Source organism: Adiantum capillus-veneris, chromosome 7 (assembly GCF_014529385.1).
Source record: "Adiantum capillus-veneris isolate H3 chromosome 7, ASM1452938v2, whole genome shotgun sequence".
NCBI lineage: Eukaryota > Viridiplantae > Streptophyta > Polypodiopsida > Polypodiales > Pteridaceae > Adiantum > Adiantum capillus-veneris.
In genome coordinates, this window is record NC_140937.1 from 115,558,053 (window position 1) to 115,585,166 (window position 27,114).

Below are 27,114 nucleotides of genomic sequence, written 5' to 3' on the forward strand. Positions count from 1 at the left end.
TGGACTCTTTTTCTTAAAATGGGCCATTTTGCCACTTGGACAATGAGAAACCTTAAAAAATAGTCCAATATCAATGAAGCTCTCGATTAGAGCTACACAGTGGAAACGGTTCGGAGGTGACATCAGAGCATTTAACCAGCAACCTCTCACTTAAAGGCCCAAACAGTCGCCTTTATGTTATATAACTCCCACCATCTGTAGGCAACACTCATGTTGTGCCTTAGGCAGACTTTTGGTAAGAGCATCTGCAGGCTTCTCATGTGAGCTGATTTTGATCAATGAGACGAAACAATCATCAAGCATCAGTCTCTGATAAAATGGTACTGCACATCAATATGTTTGGTATGCCCATGAAACATGGCATTTTTAGCCAACAGATTGCACTCTAGCATCTTCTCCAACTCACAGGGGATGGGTTTGTGATTCGACCCAACTATATGGATACATATTTATCTCATGGGTTACGGTGAGCCATTGGTCACATATGGACATCTTCACACCAGCTTCAGATTGAGACTGAGACATTCAGAGGGATACCAGCAACTAGCAGGATATGCCGCCTATGCCATACAGAGCCAGAGACGGAGATGCATTATATATGTCAGTGCACAGTGTATTACAAGACAAGGGGTCGCTTCCACTGTCTATTCAAAGAGAGCTTCGGACTGTCACAGGCTTGGGCACTTCAAGTCGAGAATCGAACACGACACACAAGAGAATCCCTTAAAACACTTCACAACTTTAGATCACATTTCAGTTTTACGAGACATGGCCCGACGTAGTTCTGTGCCAGACATATTGGCCCCAAAATCCGATGCCCCTTTCAATATTTAATTTTATATTAAAGCTTGAGCAAAGTAGAACGCCCAAGGGGTCCTTTGCTCTCAGACTATGCGTCCAAATGCTCTAAAGAGTGAGGCTCCTACTGGTCTTTTTATTCTTACAAGGGATGCCCCATAAGCAAGAAGTCCCAAAAGCAACTGGTGCCCAAAAGCTGCTAAAAACAATCATTGCACTTTGAGGAAATCCATACAGGCTTCCATATCATCAGTCGGTGCAAAATCCGGGTTCCGTACAACCTGCCACGTCATCAATTGTATTGCCCTCTGCCACGTCAGCGTCTGTACTGCCACGTCAACGCATCTGTCTGCGGGTGGTCATGCCATGTCACCATTTTGTGACATAATCCCCTCTTGAAAGAAATGTAATCGCCCTCAATTACACCTGCAAAATCAGACTTAGGCCATAAACCAATTTAGTAGACACTGACAATAAGTACCGACGCACTAGACGACACAAATCTAGCACTTGTACAAAGACGACAGTCACATTACATTACATTCAGATCACATCACATAGAATCTAGGATCGTGATTCCTCGCGACGTATTTAGCAATCGCATCTAGATCCGCACCGAACCTCAATGATGTCGATTTAACTAATCCCATATTGCAATCACGTCCATGGATTCCGTTCTGATCTAGGAATATGATTCTTGGCAACGTATTTAGCAATCGCATCTAGATGCATCCCAGATCTCACTGATGTCGGGTTAATTAATCCCATATTGCCATCATGTCCATAGATTTCCGAGACCGAAATGCTGCAATTGTCACAAAGTGATGACATGGCTACTCGTTTGCAGCAGCCCTAATTCTGGAAACCCTAATCCTAAAGTCTGCAAAAACCCTAATTTTGAAAACCCTAACCCTAAAACGTGCAAACCCTAAATTCTGGCCTAACCTAACCCTAACCCTGCTGATGGTTGACGTGGCAGATTTCCGTACACTGTGCTGACGTGGCGGCCCGCAAAACGCGGCGGAAATCATGGAGGCATTCCAACGGCAGATTTGCTTTTTCTATGAAAAAAGAGAGAGAGAGAATCTTTTTGCTTTAATTTGATAAGCTCAAGAGAGCTTGTGAGAGAAACGAGCCTTTGCTTTATTTCTAGGCTTTTGATTTTCAACTTTTGGGGCTCTGCTTTTGGCATCCCTTGGAACAAATAAATAAGTGGTTTGGGCTCCCACTCTGCAGAGCATCTGGACGTAGAGTCTGAGAGTGAGACCCTACCACTCTTGTACTTGAACTTTGATAAATACAAAAAGAACTACCGAAAGGGGGGCCAGTCTTTGGGGCCAATATCTCTAGGCACGGAAATCCGCTGGGCCAGTGCCAATCTATTGTAAACTGTGAACTGTTTTGAAGTGGTTATTTGGTGCTATCGCGGTTGATTCTTGACTTGGAGTGTCCAAGTCTGTTACAGTGGATGCTTATTGCGAGAGATTCTGAAGCTCTTTTCTACCCGCCTCTTCATTCAAAAAGATCTCGTTCAGAGAACAGATTGAGCAATTTACCTTGGGTCTACCTACAAAGATCCGAGATCACTGCTTCGAACAGAAGTCGGCTTCTATTCAGGAGTTGATGAGTCATGCAAAACGGGGTTTTGCCATTCACTCTGGCAGTCTGACCTACCCCACCGATGAGGTCATGACACAACGAGCCGAACACACTTCAGCGAATGAAAGTAGAAAGAGAAAGAGCAACCCAAAAAAGAAGGATGCACGACCCAAGCTTACTCCTCATGAGACAGCTCGCTTTATCAGGGAAGGGAAGTGCTTTGCATGCGGGGAATTTGGACATTTCTCCGCGAAGTGCCCTAACAAGGCACAGAAAGAACGGAACGACAAGGACGACGAAAGGCCTGAGAGTTCGAGAGCAGCTGAGGAACGTGTAAGAAAAGGCAAGATGAAAACAGGACCGGTTCCAGATTGTGTGGGTACCGATCCCAACACCATGGACGAGAGTACAGAACTTTGCCGAGCTTGGGGCAAAGTGAAAAACCAAGAGGCCCTTATCTTCTTTGATGGAGAAGGCAAGGCCAACTTCATTTCACCGGAATTGGCGGCACGGCTCGAGATCACTCTCGATCGGATGGGACCACTTGCGGAGCCTGTTCTAGCGGCACCCGACAGGGACGTAGCCATTACACTTGTCATTGGCAAACTTCGGTTGCATTGTCAGGGGTATTTGGGGCATGAGGACTTTTACATAATGCCTTTGGAAGGTTGTGATGTTCTCTTGGGAATTCCCTGGTACCACGAGAACAACGCCGTGGTCGATTGTCAGGCGAGGCAAGCGACATTGACTACAGAGAAGGGCAGAATCATTGTACTTGACATTAAACTGAAGGGCGAGTCTGTCCCTATTGTATCGGATTCTCCCATTTCTAAATTAATGAAATCCACTCTGTTTGTTTACTCGATCTTTATGAAAGAACTGAGTGATGAGGATAGGACAAATATGTCTAAACTTGATAAAGAACGCCAAGATTTTCTACACTCTCATGCCGATTGCTTCGCAGAGGGCCTACCGAGCGAGTTACCATCTGCTCGTCCTGAAGATCATACCATTGATCTGATACCTGGAAGCACACCACCGAACCGGCCACCTTACCGTGTGAGCCGAGCACAGAATGAAGAGATTATGAGCCAAGTGAAAGACCTCTTGGAAAAGGGTCTTGTCTAGCCTAGTACTTCACCATATTGCTCTCCAGTGTTGTTGGTTTTGAAGAAAGACGGATCTTGGAGAATGTGCATCGATTATAGAGCTCTCAACAAAATCACCATCAAGAACAGATTTCCGATTCCTAGGATCGATGATATACTCGACAGATTACAGGGAATCCTCGTGCTTTAGCAGGATTGATTTGAAGAGTGGATATCATCATATCAGAATCGCGCCGAGAGACGTCTACAAGACAGCTTTTCGAACGACTTTTTGGTTATTTGAGTTTTTGGTGATGCCTTTTGGCTTAACCAATGCTCCTACGACATTTAACCGGATGATGGACAGGATTTTTCGAGAGTACAGGCTATTTGTTGGCACTTTCTTTGAGGATATCATTGTTTTCTCCAAGAATGAGGTTGAACATAGAGATCATCTGCTTCAGGTCTTTCAAGCATTACAAGATCACAAGTTAGTGATTAATGCAAAGAAAAGTGAATTTTTCCTACCTGGCATACACTTTTTGGGACACACTGTCTCAACAGAGCAGGAGTGCAAATGGATCCGGCCAAAATATAGACTATCCGTGATTGGTTCGCCTTGAAGAATGTCCATGAAGTTAGAAGCTTCTTGGGACTATGATCGTGGTTCATTCGAAAGTTTGCAGAGGTTGCTTCCCCCTTGCATATCTTGACACAGAAAGGAGTCCCTTTCTCGTGGGGACCCACAGAGGTGATTGCTTTTCAGACATTGAAAGAGAAATTAACTACGTGACCAATTTTGACTTTGCCGAACTTGCGGAAGTCATTTGAAGTATATTGTGATGCTTGTGGTCGTAGTCTGGATGCGGTCTTAATGCAAGAAGACCATGTCATTGCTTACGAGAGCCGATTGTTCTCAAGGCCAGAGATGACAGAACAGATTTATGAGAAAGAGCTTTTGCGGTTATCCATGCTCTTACTCGGTGGCGGCACTACCTACTCGGAGTGGATTTTACTGTCTTTACAGACCATCAGAGTTTGCGCTACTTGTCACAGAAGCAGCTTTCGGAAAAGCAAATGCAGTGGGCGAACATCACTTCCAGATTGTCCATGTGCAGGGACAGAAGAATGTGGTGGCAGATGCTTTGTTTCGGAAGCCGTTGGTTCTGGCTATTTCCGCGATACATCATAGGAGCTTCGAGGATATGGTCGACCACTATGCCACAGATACAGATTTTGCAAATATTTTCACACGGATACGGGATGGGGAGAGACAGTAGCGGGATATTCCATTCGGGAAGGCTACTTGATGAGAAAAACCATGTTGTGCATTACACAGCCGTTGAGGGAAAAGGTTATGACCGAATGCCACTGTCCACCTTTTACGGGTCACCGCGGCATTGCTACCACCATGAAAGGGGTAGAAAGATACTTCTTTTGGCCGAGACTCAGGAAGGATGTGGAAGAGTTTGTGCGCAGTTGCTTGGTATGCCACTAGATCATGTTTGACAGGCATAATGCACAGGGATTGTTACAGCCTTTACCCATACCCACCCGCCCCTGGGCAAGTATTGCAATGGATTTCATTTTGAATCTCCCGAGAACAGAGAGTGGTCACGATGGTATCCGGACTGTTATTAATAGATTTAGCAAGCAAGCTCATTTCATTCTAGTGAAGAAAACAGTCAAGCCGGATCACTTAGCGAGACTGTTTGTGGCCCAGATTTTCAGATTACATGGCATGCCTGAGACGATTGTCTCCGACAAGGACCCTAGATTTACGAGTTTGTTTTGGAAGGCAATTTGGGAGAACATTGCCACGCGGTTGCAATTCTCGTCATCGTTCCATCCGCAAACTGACGGATAATCTGAGATTGCCAATTCAGTGATTCTAGATTTATTGAAGTCTTATATCTCGGATCAGAAGACTCAATGGGAAAAGTACTTATCTTTGGTGGAATTTGCCTACAATAACACGATACACTCTTCAACGGGGAAGGCGCCATTTGAGATTATTGAAGGTGCTGCGAAGGTTCCACCCTTCCTAAGCACGAAAGATAAGATTTTTGAAGCTGATGAGTATACGCGCGACTTAGACATGGCTTTTGCCAAGGTCCGCGAGGCTTTGCAGAAATCTCAAGAACGACAGAAAAAAGGTAGCGGATCGCCATCGTCGCGATTTGAAATTGAAGGAGGATGATTGGGTGCTCTTACGTTTTGAGAAGGCACGCCTGAGAAAGAAAAAGGAAAACGAGAGGCTTTTTCCAAAGCTTAGTATGAGATACTATGGACCTTTCCAGATCTCTGAAAAGATAAATGATGTCTCCTTCCGTCTGAAACTACCTAACACTTGGAGGATTCACAATGCATTTCAGGTGAGTCTCTTGAAACCTTTTAAAGGTGATGTGCCTAATGATGGAGAGCCTGATGAGCAACCCGAAGTGGAAGGAAACGAGGAGATTCTTGTTCCTGAACAAATTTTGGCACATAAAGATACCAAGAATAAAGGTAAAGTCCGAAGGCGGTTCTTGGTTAAATTCAAGAACTATCTTGCATTGGATGCGACGTGGATGGAGGAGGAGGACCTAGCAGATACTCCTCAGATTGTGAAACTTTACCTCGAAGCTTTTGGTTTAGCATAGTCTACTCCAAATGGAACCCAGAATTCAACTTGGCCGGAGATCTGGTGCAATGGGATGCACAAGAGAAGAGTTACTCCGCTCCTTTGTCAAAGGATGCCTCGATTTTGATACTAGAGTCACTCATGTCTCTTTGAGCTTCAGGGATACTGAGAGTTGGCAGTATTCTGCTGTATGACTTTATGAAATGGAATTCCTGAATATGATACTGATTTGTTCTTCACTTCTTTTTAACTGCAGGAACTAATAGACGAAATGACTGAAGCATTTTGGTCTACTTGATCTCGAATAGACATGGTTGCAATAGGGGTTAGTCAACTGGGCATCGATGAGGTCCCGATTAGATCTAGATGCGATTGCTAGCTACATTGCCAATAAATCATGATCTAAGATCCGAATGAATGTTGAATGTCATGTGATGTCCTGTGATGTCGTGTGATGTGACTGTCGATTGGTACATGTGCTAGATGTGTGTTCCTAGTACGTAGGTACTAACAGTTAGTGTCTGCTAAGACCGTTTATGGCCTCTGTCTGTTTTGCAGGCGTAATCGAGGGCGATTACAATGCTTTCTGGAAAGGCTAACCCTAAAGTCTACAAAAACCCTAATTCTGGAAACCCTAATCCTAAAACCTACAAACCCTAAATTCTGGCCTAACCTAACCCTAACCCTTTTGATGGCTGACGTGGCAGATTTTTGTAAGCTGTGCTGACGTGGCAGCCCACAAAACGCGGCGGAAATCACAGGGGCATTCCAGCAACAGATTTGCTTTTTCTATGCAAAGAGAGAGAGAGAGAGAGAGAGAGAGAGAGAATCTTTTTGCTTTAATTTGATAAGCTCAAGAGAGGTTGTGAGAGAAAGGAGCCTTTGCTTTATTTTCAGGCTTTTGATTTTAAGCTTTTGGGGCTCTGCTTTTGGCATCCCTTATAAACAAATAAATAAGTGGTTTGGGCTCCCATTCTGAGAGTGAGACCCAACCGCTCTTCTACTTGAACTTGGATTAATACAAAAAGAAATACCGAAAGGGACACCAGTCTTTGGGGCCAATATCTCTAGGCACGGAACTCCGCGAGGCCAGTGTCAATCTATTGTGAACTGTGAACTGTTCTGAAGTGGTTATTTGGTGCTGTCGCGGTTGATTCTTGACTTGGAGTGTCCAAGTTTGTTACAGCAATCATTTAGTCAATCATTTCATCTGCACTCAAGCACTGTCATTTGCGAGTAATCAAATTCCGGGGATCCCGATCCATCACACATTGAGTTCATACTGAAGAGAGTGATTCAATCATTCACTTCTAGCTGTGTGGCCATCTCATCCCGTAGGAACTCTAGATGTGCTCACGACAGTTCCAGTGAATCATTCGTGATGTCATTCGTAATTCAAAATTCATAATTCCTATCGTTGTCAAGTCCATTCTGAAGCTGTCATTGCTCCGTATTCATCATCATCTCATTCTTAAGCCTATTATCTGTTCACAAATAGCAGGTTCTTCATAAAACATTAGTTTCACACATACTGAAATTTTCTGCAAAAAAAAACCCTAATTCTCCAGGGTTCTTGGATATAAGATCCGTTCGTGTCAATGTGTAGAGCTTGTTGAAAGGATCAACTTTGCCTTCTGTCGCATATCCAAATTTTCAACCGTTGAAGAGATTTTCGAAGGTCTTTGCGCAAACTCCTTGCCAAAATTTGTCGAGCTCTTCATTCTTTTCTTCAATTTATGTGCCGGATTTCAACTTTTCTTTACTTTCCGACTGAAAGGTGTTATCTCTGTTAGACTCTACACGAGAACCCATGTGTAATCTGGGATTCTTTATGGCTTATGCCCTTTAAGACAGAGCGATGAAGACGGTAGTGCGCCCGATGCACGATGAAATAAGGGTAGGAGTGGCAAATAAATCCGAGGTCAAGACATGAAGATTCTTCAATAACAATTTCCTAAGTGCCCTATCTGCTCTTTAATAGGACCACTTTGCTTTGAGCAAAGCACACGCCTGATGCTCTGATACCTCTGTCACACGCTTGGGCACCCCAAATCGGGAATCGGACACGGCACACGAAAGAAACACTTCACAACTTTAAATCATAGTTCAGTTTTACTTCACGGCCCGACGTACTTCCATGCCCAAATGTATTGGCCCCAAAATCTAGCGCCCCTTTCAGTATTTATTTTTATTTTAAAGCTTGAGCAAAGTACAACACCCGAGGCGTCCTCTGCTCTCAAACTTTGCATCCAAATGCTCTAAAGAGTGAGGCCCCTGAGGGTCCTTTTATTCTTACAAGGGATGCCCCAAACGTAGTAAACTCAAAATCAAGGAGTCACAAAAGCTGCTAAAAACCATCAGCGCAATTTGCGGAAATCCGTACAGTCTGCCACGTCATCAATCAATGCAAAATTCGGGTTCCGTACAGCCTACCATGTCATCATCCATATTGTCCTCTGCCACATCAATGTCTATATTGCCACGTCAGCACATCTGCCCGCATGTGGTCATGCCACCTCACCATTTTGTGACTCGGACCCTTCTCCAGAGTCATGAGCTATCAAAACCAAAAAATTCTTGCACTGTATCTACTTGAGTTACACAGACACAGAGACAGTTTATTAAGGAGATTTGGAGTGAGACGATCCCAAAGACAGACTACCGATTTCTTCACACTAGACACTGGACACTAGACACTGGACAAATAGAGGAGCAGCCACCACTGCAAAGCTCAGCTCATGTCACGCCCGTAGTACTCTCATTGACAGAGCATTGGAGCTAGGGAGATCAAGACGCCCACAACTAAGGAAAGGAGCTTCACAGCATGGACAGAGACTAAAGCAGAGAATACAAATGAGGATGCACCCATTGTATCAGTGGTCACAAATACGTCACGCTAGTAGCACTTCTAGATTCATTTAAGTATCTCTGCTTTTTTTGTACCCAGAAATGGTATCAAATTCATCACTTTGTAACAAATTGGTCTCATAGGTCATTTTGGCCTTTTGAAGACATTAATATTTCTTTTCATTTCATTTCATCATCATCTCTCTCTCTCTCTCTCTCTCTCTCTCTCTCTCTCTCTCTCTCTCTCTCTCTCTCTCTCTCTCTCTCTCTCTCTCTCTCTCTCTCTCTCTCTCTCTCTCTCTCTCTCTCTCTCTCTCTCTCTCTCTCTCTCTCTCTCTCTCTCTCTCTCTCTCTCTCTATATATATATATATATATACACACACACACACACACACACACACACACACACACACACATATATATAGTATGTATTTGAGTATCATACCTCGGTCAGCAAAAGCCTTTCATCTCCTCGTAAGTTGCAAGCCTTGCTGAGAGCTATAATCAGATCCTTACACTTGCTTTGTTTTGGAACTATAACCGTGTAGGGTGTAGGAGCTGTAGTTCCATCAGCACTGAAGACCTTCACTGATAGTGTGCGAGTTGTGGTCGATGGAAGTGGCAGAGAAAGATACATAAAAGGATCAAATGTAATTGACACCTTGCTACACTCTGGGCAGACAAGGGTAGATTTATATTGTCCCTGTTTAAACACGATAAGAGAAACCTTGTGAGTGCCTCTATAGAGAGACTAGAAAAGATTAAAGTGAGAATGGGGCGGGGCTGGTTATATATAATATTCTAGTTCAGTGACAAATATATATACCTAGATGAATCCAGAATAAGCCCAGATTCACCCTTAAAGGAAAGTGCAAGGTATAGACCCATGGTAGTCACCCACAAGACAATATAACCATCAGCTCCATCATGCATACTATTGACTAAATACCACGACATCCCCACTAACGTCCTCAGTGCCCAATAGTGGGTGTAGAACTAGGTACTAGCATATGCTCCCAAACACAGCACACGCCACACGCACACACACATGAGCATACATCAACACAAAGTTCAACGTACTGAGTTTCTGTCATGACTCCGAAGATCAAGGGCAGACTCAGCCATAATGAAGCCTAGCCTAAAAGAAGCATTAAATCGAAAAAATTAGCGCAAAATGAGGTAGTTGGTAGGGCAAACGCACCACAAAAGATGGAAAGAATTAGCACAATATCAACTGGTCGTAACTCGGACGAAAACTTCACAATGTGAAGTCTGCATGTCCGCTATACGACTGAAAAATATACCTAGATGAATCCAGGATAAGCCAAGATTCACCCTTAGAGGAAAGTGCAAGGTATAGACCCATGGTAGTCACCCACAAGACAATATAACCATCAGCTCCACCATGCATAGTATTGACTAAATACCACGACCTTCCCACTAACGTCGTCAATGCCCAATAGTGGGTGTAGAACTAGGTACTAACATATGCTCCCAAACACAACACACGCCACACGCACACACACATAAGCATACATCAACACAAAGTTCAACGTACTGAGTTTCTGTCAGTCACAAATATCTATGTTTACCTGACAAATATCTACAATTATGGAATCATTTCGTGCTTTATGATTTTCCCAATTCTCATGAGCCACCTCCTCATCAGGACGACCATCCACATCTTTTGTTTCAATGTAAGGTTTTAACTTCACTCTATTCAAATCCTCATGTAAACCATCAAGAAGAAAAGCTAGGAGCTCCTGCACCGACAACAATAGAGCTGATTATTTCACTCAGTCAATCCCAGTCATTCATCATGCTTTGACTGTTTATGCAAACCTGTGAGTCATGCTGATTGTAACCACTGAACTGCGGAGCAAAACGGGCCAGCTTAGCTTTGAAGCCCCTTGGTGCAACTGGTTGTCTTCCTGGTGCCCACAACTTCCGCAAAAGCTCACCAAATGCAAGAGCTAATTCACCCTGTATCAAAACCACAAATTGTAATATGAAGGAAACAGCACGCACTTTCATCTCCATGGAAGATAATGTCTGCCATATTGGATACTTATACTTTACTTCAAAAAGGCGTACCTCCATACCCAGAGGATTCTGCCGGTTAATCTCATGACTGTAGTCTTGCAAAAAGAAATCGACCAACTGAGGTGTGTGAACCAGGCATTGCAGGGCACTATTCATAAAGCAAGTGTTTCCAAGATTTTGAAGACCAGTTAATCCTCCAGGCCCTAACTTTGTCCCGCCTCCAACAGAACACCCAAATCCTCCTTCAGGATCATCATATGAGCTGTTCAATGAGTTTGAAAACAAATTGTCTGGACTTGAACTTCTCATTAAGTTCCTGCTTCCAGTAGGTCCCCCAGCTATTGAGAAGCTTGACCTGGATGGCTCCACTGCTACCAGAGCTAGCTCATTACCTGTGGGATTATTTTCTACAGGATATTTTTGACCATCATCTGGCCAACTGCCATCGACCTGGACTTCCAAAAGAACCTGAAAGTAAACACAATGCACTGTCAAAACAAAGTTTTTCCTTGAAGCAATAAATAAAGATCTTAAGCCTCGATTTAGTATCTGTAAAGACCATAACACAGAAAACTTGTCCTGCCTCATGATCCATCTGAATATCTGCATCTTCAAGAGTTTGCTTGGGATCGTTCATCAAATCGTGCTTTATCTTTCCATAGTAATCCCAAATACGTATCTGCCATGAGCAATATGTGAAGGATTATCGTTTCAATGTCTAGAACCCATCATGACGACAACATTTTCATGCAAAGAATGGACCAAAACAAGGGGGGCTGACTAGGCATTTACTCAGTAAACATCATTAGCCGAAATTAAAGGGTTCAAACAACACACTAAATTTACCTGTTCAGAACCCAAATTCAGAAGTTCGCGGGCTCTTTGGTAAAGTTCCCCCACGGTATCCTGTATCATGTCACTAAACATGTAAGAGAACTGCGCAATAAGATGAGTTTTATCCTCACATATGTTAGTTCGACGTTGCATCTAAGCAAATGAAGTCTTTTTTTACACATAGGGACAAGAAACACCGATTCGGCACTCCATTTCTCAAACAGCATATTGAGTCTATTAGATTATCCCATTCTATGTAAGCACACAGTTCTGTACAATTTTAGTGATCCCACATTTGTCTTTTTTTTTTTAATTCTTGATCCAAGACCATGGGTAGAAACCTCTCTTAGCTCATATTGGAGACCTAAGCCAACACGATCAAAAGGGAATACATGTCACACTGAGGGTGCGGAAGCAAGTGCCACAAAGTGGAAGAGAAATGGCTTAATGGACAAGAGAAACCCTAAAAGATAACTAAGGGAAGAAGCTTGAACCCTAAAAGGAATTTCCGTAAAATGCATTAACATGCTGACATGGCAGATCGTACGGATGCTAGCGTGGCAGGCCTGTACAGATTTCCGCATTTTGCGTTGTTGGTGCCACGTGGCAGGCTATACGGATTTTCGCACTTTTGTATTGATTGCTATTGGGGCTCCGCTTTTAGGGCATCCCTTGTAAGAATAAAAGAGCCCTTGGGGCCTCACTCTGCAAAGCATCTGGACGCAGAGTCTAAGAGCAGAGGACCCTCCACAATTGTACCTTGTTGAGATCAATAAATAAAGAAATATCGGAAGGGGCGCCAGTCTTAGGGGCCAATGCTTCTGGGCCCGAAACTCAGCCGTGTCGTGCCAACTCTCTCTCAAAGCTCAAGGATTTTGAAGTTTCTGTTTGTGTGTTGCTATTGGAGGATTCGATCCTTTTTGTAGCAAACGCAGGTTTTTGTGCAAGAATATTCGTGACCTGACCCCGGACTTAATAGGCACTCCCACCCTTTGTCCATCGCGCATCGGGTGCGCTCCTGTCTTCACTGCTCTGTCTTGAAGGGCATAAGCCATAAACAACCCTAGATTACACATGGGTTCTCGCAAAGAATCTGACAAAAATAACACCTCTCAAGGGGGAGGTGAAGAAAAGTTGAAATCCGGCATGAGAACTGAAGAAAAGCATGAAGATTTGGACAAATTCTTGGCGAAAAGGTTTGCCAAAGCGGAAACGTCAACTATAGGTTGACACTTGTGTGTGAAAAGACTGATTAGATACTCCAGAGACCGGAAATTTACGAAACACCTAAAGAAATACCCAATTGATGAGAATCACTCGCGATGGCGTGAGGCCATTAATTCTTCTCTCAGTTTGGGAGGAAAGCTAAAAGGACATACGAGTGCAAAAAAGCGGAAGCTACACTCGTAGAAAGAGCTGGACAGTGCTTTTAACCAAAAGACAAGTCAGAGAGTTCTAGAGCAGTCGAACAGTGCGGAAGAAACGAAAAGACGAAAGCAGGACTAGTACCAGATTGTGTGAGGACCGACCTTGATCAGATGGATGAAAGTATTGAACTTTGCAGAGCGTGGGGCCAACTTTATCTCAACCTAATTGGTGGTAGAATTACGTCCGAGGAAATGGGTAACATATGAAGATGCAAACCTTGCTGGCAAGGAAGTAGAATGACATTTGAGATACCTCATTTGAGCGCTCTTCTGCTTGCCATGATATTCCGACACGAGAATCTCTATGTGAGATTGGTTGCAGTACATGCTTCTCAGCAGGCGAGTCATATAATGAACTCTTATCGTCCAAGACGGAAAGAACTACCTCCACCACATATGGGAGAACATCCCTGAGAATCAAAGCGAGATCGCTCTATTGTGAACCGAGTTTGAACATAACTTCAGAAAATGCTATGGCGAGAATCCTATCTGTTTGAGATTTTGCAAGCCGTCACTGACGCTTGCAAGGTGAAACAATTTATTATGACCTCCACAAGGAAGAGACGTCGATAAGCATCAAGAAACCACTACTAGTGGTAAAACCAGCAAGAGGAAAAGGTGGGAAAAAGCGCCGCTATGCACAAGAGATCTTCGGATTGGAACAATCGACCTACATTGAGCGAAGGACGAGAACAAGGACTTTCTCTGGTGAGATGACAAAGAATATTTGCCAAAAAAAAAGACATCCTCACATGAGATTAATGCTCTATGATTTGGACATTCCCTATGCGGGAGAAATACAAGAGGTTTGATACCCTCAGGATTAAAAATGCACGATTATGTGCAAGCATAGATACCTAGATTGATTTCTAGGAAGCCTATTCTTCTCGAGATTGAGGAGGCATTGAGTTAACAAATTCTCGTATAAGAAAACTTCCGATCTGTTGAAAAGACACGAAATATGAGTTGCCTACGTGCCTCGTAAGATTGATTGGTGAAAAGATATCCTCGAGGTACTAGAGGTACGACATGAACCAGTAAGGTAAGTATTAAGTATTGAATTATTCAATTTTTGTTTAACCTAATTTTTTGAGAAAGTACTAGCTCAACTTACCATTGAGCAAGATTTGGAACTTCCTCGGTTTCTCCCCAGGCAAATCAGTTGCACCTCTACAGTTGAGGAGAGGGATGTTGCTAAATTAGCTTTATCTGACTAAAAAATGATTCTAAATGAATTATTGGAATTTTAAATGAGAGAGTTTTTCTCCCTGAAGACATTCGAGTACAGATATTTCTAGTGTGTCATTCAGAATAATGACGGGAGCACTGTGATCAGGAATATCTGTAAGGCCACTAGAATATCTGTAAGGCCACTAGGAATGGGTACATCTGATGCGTCCCATCGGTTGTGTAACCAACTTGGACACCCCAAGTCTAGATTATGTCGCGACATGAGAGAGAATCTGTCACGTGCACATCTAACCCTATGTGTACGTGGACAAGCTGCAGCATCACCAGGGTTGGGTTCAGTCAAGTCAGTCTAGAATAGAAAGTGATCTGGCACTTTTGTGAGTCTGTTCGCAGACCGTGCATGTCCAGACACTTAGATTAGATGCATATCCTCTGGTTGCACACAACATAATCATCAGATTTCCATCAGAACCCATCAAGAGCATTTCTACAGTGCATAGACCTATTTTCAAAGTTACCAGGGAACGCCCCCTAGCCCCCGTTCCAGCGTTCCGCGGGGCAGTTCCCTTCCCGAACGTTCCAAAACGTCCGGAACGTCAGACCGGGTGGCCAGTGCAAACCGGAACGGCCGTTCCGGAATGTTCCGGAACCCCCCGGAATGTTCCGGAATGCCCCTGGAACGGCCAACGGCTACAAACAAATTTGGCAAAATTTGAAAAAATTGAAGTAAATGTTTGGGCTTCTTTTGAAAGTGTGCAAGGCCTCAAGGACTCATAAAATGCACCCCCCTCCCCCTTTCTCTCCACAAGCTAATCCTCAAGGCTCAAGCTCTCTCCCTCTCACACTCTCAAGATCTCTCCCTCTCAAGACTCACTCTCTCAAGGCTCAAGGCTTCAAGCCTTCAAGCTCTCTCCCTCTGCCTCCCACTCTCTCAAATCTCTCCCTCTCTCTCTCTCTCTCTCTCTCTCTCTCTCTCTCTCTCTCTCTCTCTAGTCATAGCAAGGTTGAATGGTCTTCAAAACGAGTTTTTTGTGAGTATTAGAGTCGAAGCACTCTAGCACTCTAATACTCCTTGTATTTAAACACAAGGAGCTAAAAATGCACTATTTGGGTGTTTTTTATACCTCCCGTTCCGCGCCGTTCCCGTTCCGGACCCCTAGCCGTTCCCCCGTTCCGCGGGGATCCCGTTGCCGTCCCGTTCCGCGTTCCGGGTAACTATGCCTAATTTCCCTATTTTTGACATTATTCACTTATTATTTTGAAGTTACTTTTGTTGGGAACTAGGTAGGGCAAGTATATATAGAAACCTAGCGCTAACAGTTTCTGGCAGAAGAGGCAGCAAGAGCTTCGGTTCATCAGGCACCTTCTCAACAGAACCCCAAACCCCCCCCCCCCCCCCCCCCCCCAGCAGACCTAGCATTTTGCACCAGTTGCAGGACCTAGCGTTTTTGCAAGACAGATCAACCCTGGCATTTTTGCACAGCAAATCTGCCTCAGCGACAACAGAAGACAGCAGATTCCATAGCGTTAGCAGATTCCACAACAGATGGCAGTTTTCAACCCTAGCGTTTTTGCATCAACCTGAGACCATCAGCGTTTTTGCAGATCTTCGCGACAAGACCTCAGTTAGCATCAGCGTTTTCATTTTTCAACAGTCAAGCATCGCAGTAGAACCCCCAAACCTCGCAGATCTCACCTTCCCGCAGCAGATCCTCGCCGCACGGTGAGATTCATCAAGGTTTACAATTTCAGCCCGGAAAACGCAAATTGTAGCATCTCCGTTTTCAGCGCGTCATCGTTGCATCATCGTCATCACCGTCGTCACCGACATAGAGTCAGAATTCAGCAGATAAAGATTTGCAGATTTCAAGCTTTAGCATTTTCAGATTTCAGCCCGTCTCGTTGTTGTCCTCATCGTCGGTATTTCTTTATATTGCATCAACACAGTACAAGCCGGTACTCCAGACTCTGCACCTGCTCCAGGGAGCATGAACCCTAACCTCATATTTATAGGCCCTTGGCCTAAAAAGCAATTCCAGTGAAACGCCTCAAAACTCAAAAGCTCCTGGTCCAAAAAGCAATGCCAAAAGCTACCAGCTTTTTGTAAATCGCACTGGTGTCTGTACAGCAGGCCATGGGTCAACCGGCCACGTCAACAAATCAGGGTTAGGGTTAGGGTTAGGGTTTCAGCAAAATTAGGGTTTTGGACAGAATTAGGGTTTTTTATTTTAGAGTTAGGGTTTCAACAAAATTAGGGTTTCGGACAGAATTAGGGTTTTTGACTTTAGGGTTAGGGTTTCAACAGAATTAGGGTTTCGAGCAGCCACATCATCACTTTGTGACACTTTGGGGCCCCATCAGACGGCCCCCATAAGTTGGTAGGACTCCTTCTGTTACTGGTTCTTTGTAGGGTTTAAGGCCCTCGGCCAGCATCTGCAAGTTGGCTCCATTCTTCAGTAGGTTGACACGTCAGTAGGACTCCTTCTGTTACTGGTTCTTTGTAGGGTTTAAGGCCCTCGGCCAACATCTGCAAGTTGGCTCCATTCTTCAGTAGGTTAACACGTCAGTAGTTTGTTACATCTCCCCTTCTTGAAAGAGAGTAATCGTCCGCGATTACAGCATATCTGCAAAAACTCAAGTTAGCTTTAAAAAAATTCCGAGAGACAATCAGTTTGCTCTTTTTGTTAAGGAGTTAGCTTCTCCTTTCGGTTGTTTTGATCAAGGAGTTAGCTTCTCCTCTCGGCTATTTTGATCAAGGAGTTAGCTTCTCCTTTCTGCTCTTTTGATCAAGGACTTAGCTTCTCCTTTCGTCCATATCGAAACTCTTGATATTCCAACGTAGTAAAATTAGCCATCACACCGAGACTGTACTAATCTTCCACGGGTGTCTAGATGCACTAAAATTACATACCCAAGCAATCTCTTCCAATTAGGAGTATTTAGTAATTGGCACATCACAACACAACACAAATTCTTACATATGTACGTTACAAGACACAACAAACAGCGCCGTTGAGCACTCCCCCAAGACAAACGGTCTGCGGTATGAAGCTACTCAACGACTACCTTGTCACTCCCCCCGCAAATAACCTAAAAAGGTCCGGGCCATGAGCTTAAAGGACTGTACAACCAAACGCTCCCCAGACCGCAGTCTGCGTCGCTTGGAGGTTCAAGCATACAACCAAACGCTCCCCAGGCATCGGCCTACATCGTTCGGAGGTTTTCTAGCATACAACGGAACGCTCCGCAGGCATCGGCCTGCGTCGTTCCGAGGTTTTCAAACAAACAACGAAACACTCCCCAAGCATCGGCCTGCGTCGTTCGGAGATTCAAACAATACCAAAACAATATTTCTCACTTCTCCACCCGGGAGTAAAATCACCAATCATTGAAACCAGTATCAAATCAGAGTCAAGCAATTCAAATCGGCACAAAAACAGGTTCAAAACAGATACCATCCAATTCAAACAAATTCCAAATAGGATCACCAAACAAGATCATACAGAACTCAAACTTAAAAAGCAATCTTGACATCAGTCGAGCTCGAAAAGTCGACTGACTTTCCATCCTGAAACAGTGTTTCTTTGGCGGCGATGGTAGTCCCAAGATAGCAATCGTACTAGACCTCCAAGGTCATCGCTCGTGAAGAGACATCTATTGAGAGATGTCGAGAAACTTGAAGTTATACTCTGCTAGGGTTTCCATGGCAAGCATTTCAAGATACCTCACTGTGCCAAAAGTTGCACTCCGAAGGAAGATGTCAGAAACCATATAACTTCGAGCAAAAAAAAAAATTCTTGAAAGCTTGCCAAGTACTTGGAGTGTGCGGCTTGGTAGCTATAGACATCAACATCTGAATGGCACTGCTTTTGAGAAAAACAGTGACTCCAAACAAATATCGGATCCTTCTTTGCAAGTGATCTTAATGGCTTATGCCCTATAAGACATGAGCGATGAAGACGGAAGCGCGCCCGATGCGCGATGAAGTAAGGGTGGGAGTGGCTAATAAGTCCGTGTTGGAGCACGAAGATACCTCAAATCAAAATCCAATAGCTCTGTCTGCTCTTTTGTAGGACCGGTATGCTTTCAAAAAAGCACACGCATGATGCTCTGATACCACTGTCACGAGGCGGGCACCGCGTACCAATAGAAAAGAGCATACTTTTAGCACTTTAATAACAACTGAATTGAAAGAGAGAGCCGACATGCGACACGGAGTGGTGGAATTGCACCCAAAAGAGTATTGGCCCCAAACCTTGACGCCCCCTTTGGTATTTCTTTATATTGCATCAACACAGTACAAGCCGGTACCCCGGACTCTGCACCTTCTCGAGGAAGCATGCCAGAGAATGAGCCCTAACCTCATATTTAAAGGCCCTTGGCCTAAAAAGCAATTACAGTGAAAAGCCTTCAAAACTCAAAAGCTCTTGGTCCAAAAAGCAATGCCAAAAGCTGTCAGCTTTTCGTAAATCACGTTGGTGTCCGTATCGCAGGCCATGGGTCAGCCCGCCACGTCAGCAAATCAGGGTTGGGGTTTTTGATTTTAGGATCAAGGTTTTGGACAGAATTAGGGTTTTTGATTTTAGGATTAGGGTTTCAACAAAATTAGGGTTTTGGACAAAATTAGGGTTTCTAATTTTAGGGTTAGGGTTTCAACAGAATTAGGGTTTCGGACAACCACGTCATCACTTTGTGACACTTGGGGCCCCATTGGACGGGTCCCCATAAGTTGGTAGGACTTCTTCTTCTGCTACTGGTTCTTCGTAGGGTTTAGGGCCCTCGGCCAACATCTGCAAGTTGGCTCCATTCTTCAGTAGGTTGACACATTAGTAGTTTGTTACATGATCATCAAATTTCCATCAGAACCCATCAGGAGCATTTTTACAGTGCATAGACCTATTTTCCCTATTTTTCACTTATTATTTTTAAGTGACTTTTGTTGGAAACTAGGTAGGGCAATTTTGCTAAGTTTGTATATATAGAAACCTAGCGCTAGCACTTTCTGACAGAAGAGGCAACAGGAGCTTCGGTTCATCGGGCACCTTCTCAGCAGAACCCCCAGCAGACCTAGCATTTTTGCACCAGTTGCAGGACCTAGCGTTTTTGCAAGACAGATCAGCCTTGGCGTTTTTGCACAGCAAATCAGCCCCGACGACAACAGAAGACAACAGATTCCCTAGCGCTAGCAGATTCCACAGCACATAGCAGTTTTCAGCCCTAGCGTTTTTGCATCAACCTGAGACCATCAGCGTTTTTGCGGGTTTTTGCGACAAGATCTCGATTAGCATCAACGTTTTCAGTTTTCAGCAATCAAGCATCGCAGTAGAACCCGCAGATCTCACCTTCCCGCAACAGATCCTCGCCGCACGGTGAGATTCATCAAGGTTTACAGTTTCAGCCCCGAAAACGCAGATTTCAGCATCTGCGTTTTCAGGGCGTCGTCGTCATCGCCGTCGTCGCCGACATAGAGTCGGAATTCAGCAGATAAAGATTTGCAGATTTCAGGCTTTAGCATTTTCAGATTTCAGCCCGTCTAGTCGTCATCCTCATCGTCGGCAAGTCCAAAGCATTGTAGAGATTTGTGCAATCAATAGTAGACAGCTCTCGCCATAGAGAGTGGGGCCTTCGGAGGAGGGTTTCGACAACATTTTGGTGTCGTATTCTTCTCTCTCTATCTCTCAGTCTCAGCACCTTCATTCATAGTGTTTATCCACTTTGTTTGTGTCCATTGCCTCTCTCACTAAAGGAACGGAAGGCTCTCCCTTCTGAAAGTAAAAGGAAGCCTTGAGCATAGTTCAGAGCACTCATCTTGAGCAAAGTTCAACATTCACTTCCGCTCCACCTTACAGAATCACTTAAAATACTTCACAACTTTAAAATCACAGTTCACTTTGGTCGACATGGCCCGGCGTAGTTCCATGCCCAAAGAGATTGGCCCCAAAGAGTGGCACCCCTTTCAGTATTTCTTTTATATTAATCTCTGAGCAAAGTACAACTCCTGCAAGGTCCTCCGCTCTCAAACCCTGCGTCCACATCCTCTGAAGATCCTTCTTTACTGCTATACACTTGTGGTAAAGTGCCGGTAACACTCTATTACCATCTCTTTCTCTTCTACACTGAGTATTGAGCCTGCAAGAGGCTAAAATCTCACTTTTCAGTCTGCTGTCATAAAAACACAGCAGTGAATGTTTGAGTCTTTTTGCACCAAAATGGCCTCTAATGCATCTACAAGCAGTGAGTCAAAGTCTCTCCTTGAAATCAAAAGGTTTGACGGCTCTGGCTTTGACTTGTGGAAAGTGTAACAAACTTGGACACGCCAAGTCAAGAATCTACTACGACAGCACAAATAACCACTTCAAAACAATTCACAATTCACAATTGATTCGACACTGGCCCGGTGGAGTTCCGTGCCTAGAGATATTGGCCCCAAAGACTGGCGCCCCTTTCGGTATTTCTTTTTGTATTAATCTGTGTTCAAAGTACAAGAGTGCGGGCGGGCGCTCACACTCAAACTCTGCGTCCAGATGCTCTCGTTGTGTGTGACCTACCCACATATTTATAGAGTTTACAAGGGATGCTAAAAGCAGAGCCCAACATATGGAAATCAAAAGCTTTCAAATAAAGCAAAGGCTCTTTCTTTCTCTTGCTTGTAAAAATAAAGCAAGTCTCAAAAAGCTGTCCATAATTAGCTTTTAAAAATAAAGCAAAAAAGCTTTCTCTTTCTCCCAACATGCGTAACCAAAAAAGCATGCCAAAAGCTGCAGCTGAAACAGTCCGCAAAAAGCGCCGCAATCTGCGGACATCCGTACCGCCTGCCACGTGTGTCCTGCTTGCCGCAATTTCCGGGACTGGCAGCTACGTTTCTTCCGGCTTGTGCAAGGTGTGTGTGTGTGTGTGTGTGTGTGTACACACGGGCAGCCACGTCATCACTTTGTGACATACCCCCCTCTTGAAAGCATTGTGATCGCCCTCGATTACGGCTGCAAAACTGACAAAAGCCATAAACTGCCTTAGCAGACACTGACTGTTAGTACCGACGCACTAGGAAGACACATCTAGCACATGTACCAATCGACAGTCACATCACAGGACATCACAACACATCACATGACAAATCACATTCAACATTTATTCGGATCTTGGACCATGATTTATCGGCAATGCAGTTAGCAATCGCATCTAGGTCTAGTCGCGACTTCATCGATGCCCGATTGACTAACCCCTATTGCAACCATGTCTATTCGAGATCATTCAGACCAAAATGCTGCAATCATTTCGTCTTTCAGTTCCTGCACTTAAAACAAGTCAAGGACAAATCAATTTCATATTTCGGAATTCCATTTCATAAAGTCATACAGCAGAATATTGTAACCTCACAGTATCTCTAAAGCTCAAAGAGGCATCAGTGACTCTAGTATTCTAAAAATCAAGGCATCTGTTGACAAAGGAGCGGAGTAACTCCCCTTTTGTGCATCCCACTGCACCAGATCTCCGGCCAAGCTGAATTCTGGGTTCCATTTGGAATAGACTATGCTAAACCAAAAGCTTCAAGGTAAAGGTTCACAATTTGAGGAGTATCTACTAGGTCCTTCTCCTCCATCCACTTCGCATCCAATGCAGGATAGTTCTTGAACTGAACCAAGAACCGCCTTCTTACTTTTACCCTTACTCTTTGTGTCCTTATGTGCCAAAATCTGTTCAAGAACAAGGATCTCCTCGTTTTCCTCCACTTCGGGTTGCTCATCGGACTCCCCATCATCAAGTACATCACCTTTGAAAGGTTTCAAGAGACTCCCATGGAATGAATTGTGAATCCTCCAAGTGTCAGGCAGTTTCAATCGAAAGAAGACATCATTGATCTTTTCGGAGATCTGGAAAGGTTCGTAGTATCTCATACTAAGCTTTGGAAAAAAGCTCTCCTTTTCCTTTTTCTTTCTCAGGCGTGCCTTCTCAAAACGTAAGAGCACCCAATCATCCTCCTTCAATTTCAAATCGCGACAATGGCGATCTACTGCCTTCTTTTGTTTTTCCTGAGATTTTTGCAAAGCCTCGCGAACCTTGGCAAAAGCCGTGTCTAAGTAGCGCGTGTACTCATCAGCCTCAAAAATCTTATCTTTCGTGCTTAAGAAGGGTGGAACTTTCACAGCACCTTCAATAATCTCCAATGGCGCCTTCCCCGTCGAAGGGTGTATCGTGTTATTGTAGGCAAATTCCACCAAAGGTAGATACTTTTTCCATTGAGTCTTCTAATCCGAGATATAAGACTTCAATAAATTTAAAACCACTGAATTGGCAATCTCAGATTGCCCGTTAGTCTGCGGGTGGAAAGATGACGAGAACTGCAACCGCGTGCCAATGTTCTCCCAAATTGCCTTCCAAAACAAACTTGTAAATCTGGGGTCCCTGTCGGAGACAATCGTCTCACGCATGCCATGTAATCTGAAAATTTGGGCCACAAATAGTCTCGCTAAGTGATCCGGCTTGACTGTATTCTTTACTCGAGAGTCAAATAAAATGAGTCTGCTAGCTAAATCTGTCAATAACAGTCCAGATACCATCGTGACCAGTCTGTGTTCTCGGGAGATCTAAAATGAAATCCATTGCAATACTTTCCCAGGGGCGGGTGGGTACGGGCAAAGGCTGTAACAATCCCTGTGCTTTAGGCCTGTCAAACTTGACCTTATGGCATACCAAGCGACTATGCACAAACTCGTCCACGTCCAAAAGAAGAATCTCTCTACACCTTTCATGGTGGTAGCAATGCCGCGGTGACCCGTAAACCGTGGACAGGGGCATTCAATCATAACCTTTTCCCTCAACGGTTGTGTAACGCACAACATAGTTTTTCTCATCAAGTAGCCATCTTGAATGGAATATCCCGCTACTGTCTCCCCATCCCGTATTCGTGTAAAGATATCTGCAAAACTTGTATCTATGGCATATTGATCGACCATATTCTCAAAGCTCTTATGATGTATCGCGGAAATAGCCAGAACCAACGGCTTCCGAGACAAAGCATTTGCAAGTAAATTCTTTTGTCCCTGAACATGGACAATCTGTAAGTGAAACTGTGACAAGATGTTCGCCCACTACATTTGCTTTTCCGAAAGCTGCTTCTGTGACAAGAAGTAGCACAAACTCTGATGGTCTGTAAAGACAGTAAAATCCGCTCCGAGTAGGTAGTGCCGCCACTGAGTAAGAGCATGGATAACCGCAAAAAGCTATTTCTCATAAATCTGTGTTGTCAATTCCAGCCTTGAGAACAATCGGCTCTCGTAAGAAATGACATGGCCTTCTTGCATTAAGACCGCACCCAGACTACGACCACAAGCATCACAATATACTTCAAATGACTTCTGCAAGTCCGGCAAAGTCAAACTGGTCCCGTAGTCAATTTCTCTCTCAATGTTTGAAAGGCAATCACCTCTGTGGGTCCCCACGAGAAAGGGACTCCTTTCTGTGTCAAGATATGCAAAGGGGAAGCAACCTCTGCAAACTTTTGAATGAACCGCATGTAGTACAAACATAATCCAAGAAGCTTCTAACTTCATGGACATTCTTCAAATCGGGCCAATCACGGATCGACTATCTTGACCGGATCCATTTGCACTCCTGCTGTTGACACAATGTGTCCCAAAATGTGTATCTCTGGTACACTTTTCTTCGCATTACTCACTAACTTGTGATCTCGTAATGCCTGAAAGACCTAAAGCAGATGATCTCTATGTTCTACCTCATTCTTGGAGAAAACAATGATATCGTCAAAGAAAGTGCCAACAAATAGCCTGTACTCTCAAAAAATCCTGTCCATCATTCGATTAAATGTCGCAAGTAGCATTGGTTAAGCCAAAAGGCATCACCAAAAACTCAAATAACCCAAAAGTCGTCCGAAATGCTGTCTTGTAGATGTCTCCCAGTGCGATTCGGATCTGATGATATCCATTCTTCAAATCAATCCTGCTAAAGCACGAGGATCCCTGTAATCTGTCGAGTATATCATCGATCCTAGGAATCGGAAATCTATTCTTGATGGTGATTTTGTTGAGAGCTCTATAATCGATGCACATTCTCCAAGATCCGTCTTTCTTCAAAACCAACAACACTGGAGAGCAATACTAAGAAGTACTAGACTAGACAAGACCCTTTTCCAAGAGGTCTTTCACTTGGTTCATAATCTCTTCATTCTGGGCTCGACTCACACGGTAAGGTGATCGGTTCGATGGTGGGCTTCCAGGTATCAGATCAATAGTAAGATCTTCAGGACGAGCATATGGTAACTCACCTGGCAGGCCCTCTGAGAAGCAATCGGCACGAGAGTGGAGAAAATCTTGGCGTTATTTATCAAGTTTAGACATATTTGTCCTATCCTTATCACTCAACTCTTCGAGTAAACAAACAGACTGGATTTCATTTGAAATGGCCGAAGCAGATACAATAGAGACAAACTCGCCCTTAAGTTTAATGTCAAGTACAATGGTTAATGTCGCTTCCCTCACGCGATAGTCGACCACGGGATTGTTCTTGTGGTACCAGGGAATTCCCAAGAGGGCATCACAACCTTCCAAAGGCATTATGTAAAAGTCCTCATGCCCCAAATGCCCCTTACAATAGAACCGAAGTTTGCCAATGACAGGTGTAATGGCTACGTCCCTACCGGGTGCCGCTAGAACAGCCTCCACAAGTGGTCCCATCTGATCTAGAGTGATCTCGAGCCGCGCCACCAATTCCGATGAAATGAAGTTGGCCTTGGCTCCTCCATCAAAGAAGATCAGGGCTTTTTGGTCTTTCACTTTGCCCCAAGCTCGTCAAAGTTATGTACTCTCAACCATCGTGCTGGGATCGGTACCCACGCAATCTGGAACCAGTCCTGTTTTCATCTTGTCTTTTCTTCCATGGTCCTCGGTTGCTCTCGAACTCTCAGGCCTTTCGTCGTCCTTGTCGTTATGTTCTTTCTGTGCCTTTTTAGTACACTTCGCGAAGATATGTCCAGTTTCCCTGCATCCAAAGCACTTCCCTTCCCTGATGAAGAGAGCCCGCTTTTCAGGAGTAAGCTTGGGTCGTGCATCTTTCTTTTCTGGATTGCTCTTCCTCTTTCTACTTTCATTTGTCGAAGTCTGTTCGGCTCTTTGTGTCATGATCTCATCAGTGAGGTAGGTCAAACTGCCAGAGTGAATGGCAAAACCCCGTTTTGCAGGACTCATCAACTCCTGAATAGAAGCTGACTTCTATTCCAAGCAGTGATCTCGGATCTCTTAGGAAGACCCAAGGTAAACTGTCACAAGACAGGCACCACGTGCCAATAGAAAAGAACAAACTGAACAAACTTTTAGCACTTCAATAACAACTGAATTGAGAGAGAGAGAGAGAGAGAGAGAGAGAGAGAGAGAGACGACACGCAACGCGGAGTAGCAGAATTCCACCCCAGAGAGTATTGGCCCCAAAGCTTGGCGCCCCTTTCGATATTTCTTTATATTGCATCAACACAATACAAGCCAGTACTCCAAACTCTGCACCTTCTCCAAGAAGCATGCCAGAGAATGAGCCCTAACCTCGAGGATATTTAAAGGCCCTTGGCCTAAAAAGCAATTACGTGAAAAGCCTTCAAACTCAAAAGCATCTGGTCCAAAAGCAAAGCCAAAAAGCTACCAACGCAATTTACGAAAATCCGTACAGCTTGCCACGTCATCAATCCCAACGCCAAACGCGAAAATCAGTACAGTCTGCCACGTCATCATGTCAGTGCAATTTTCGAAAATCTGCCACGTCATCAATTTGTGTGTGTGTGTGTGCGCGCGCGCGCGCGCAAGTCCTGCTCTATTTTAATCCTTTGTCACTTGGAGCCCCATCGAACAGGGTTCCCATAAGTTGGTAGGACTTCTTCTTCTGTTGCTTGTTCTTCTTAGGGTTTAGGCCCCTCGGCCCACATCTCTAAGTTGGCTCCATTCTATAGGCTTTGACACATCAGCAATTTGTTACATCTCCCCTTCTTGAAAGAGAGTAATCGTCCGCGATTACGGCATATCTGCAAAAAAACTCAAGTTAGCTCAAAAATTTGCGAGGAACATTCCGAGGGACAATCAGTTTGCTCTTTTTATTAAGGAGTTAGCTTCTCCTTTCGGCTCTTTTGATCAAGGAGTTAGCTTCTTCTCTCGGCTGTTTTGATCAAGGAGTTAGCTTCTCCTTTCATCCAGATCGGAACTCTTGATATTCCGGCGTAGTAAAATTAGCCATCACACCCAGACCATACTGATCTTCCACGGATGTCTTGATGCACTAAAATTACATACCAAGGCAATCTCATCCAATTAGGAATATTCAGTGGTTGGCACATCACAATGCAACACAAATGCTCACATATGCATGTTACAAGACATAGAAACATAAAGCCGCCGATGAACACTCCTCCCGCATAACCATCCAGGTCTGGGCCATAAGCTGTTCAACGACTCCCTCATCACTCCTCCCGCAAATAACCTAAAAAGGTCCGGGCCACGAGATATAGAGGCCTTTTACAACCAAACGCCCCCCAGACCACAGCCTGCGTCGTTTGGAGGTGCTTAGAGTAACCACTGCTCAAACTTCTTAATACTCCTCCCGCATACCATCCAGGTCCGGGCCGGGAGTCACAACAACAATCCTCCCCCCGTAAAATAACCACAAGGG

The 27,114-nt window shown here is 44.3% G+C and overlaps 1 protein-coding gene across 3 annotated transcripts in view; it reads right to left on the minus strand.

The window, feature by feature from the left end:
- LOC147454474 (ubiquitin carboxyl-terminal hydrolase 9-like) overlaps positions 1-27,114 on the minus strand; it is an 89,737-nt gene that overhangs the window by 41,392 nt on the left and 21,231 nt on the right. For 2 of the 3 annotated variants that reach the window (XM_086516410.1, XM_086516411.1), the window contains 6 exons: positions 11,846-11,905; positions 11,559-11,678; positions 11,051-11,467; positions 10,799-10,939; positions 10,549-10,719; positions 9,402-9,659 (listed from right to left, as the gene is read on the minus strand). In XM_086516410.1, the coding sequence (XP_086372536.1) occupies positions 9,402-9,659; positions 10,549-10,719; positions 10,799-10,939; positions 11,051-11,467; positions 11,559-11,678; positions 11,846-11,905 (1,167 nt within the window). The remainder of the gene's footprint in view (positions 1-9,401; positions 9,660-10,548; positions 10,720-10,798; positions 10,940-11,050; positions 11,468-11,558; positions 11,679-11,845; positions 11,906-27,114) is intronic. The other variant, XM_086516412.1, reaches the window with a different exon arrangement.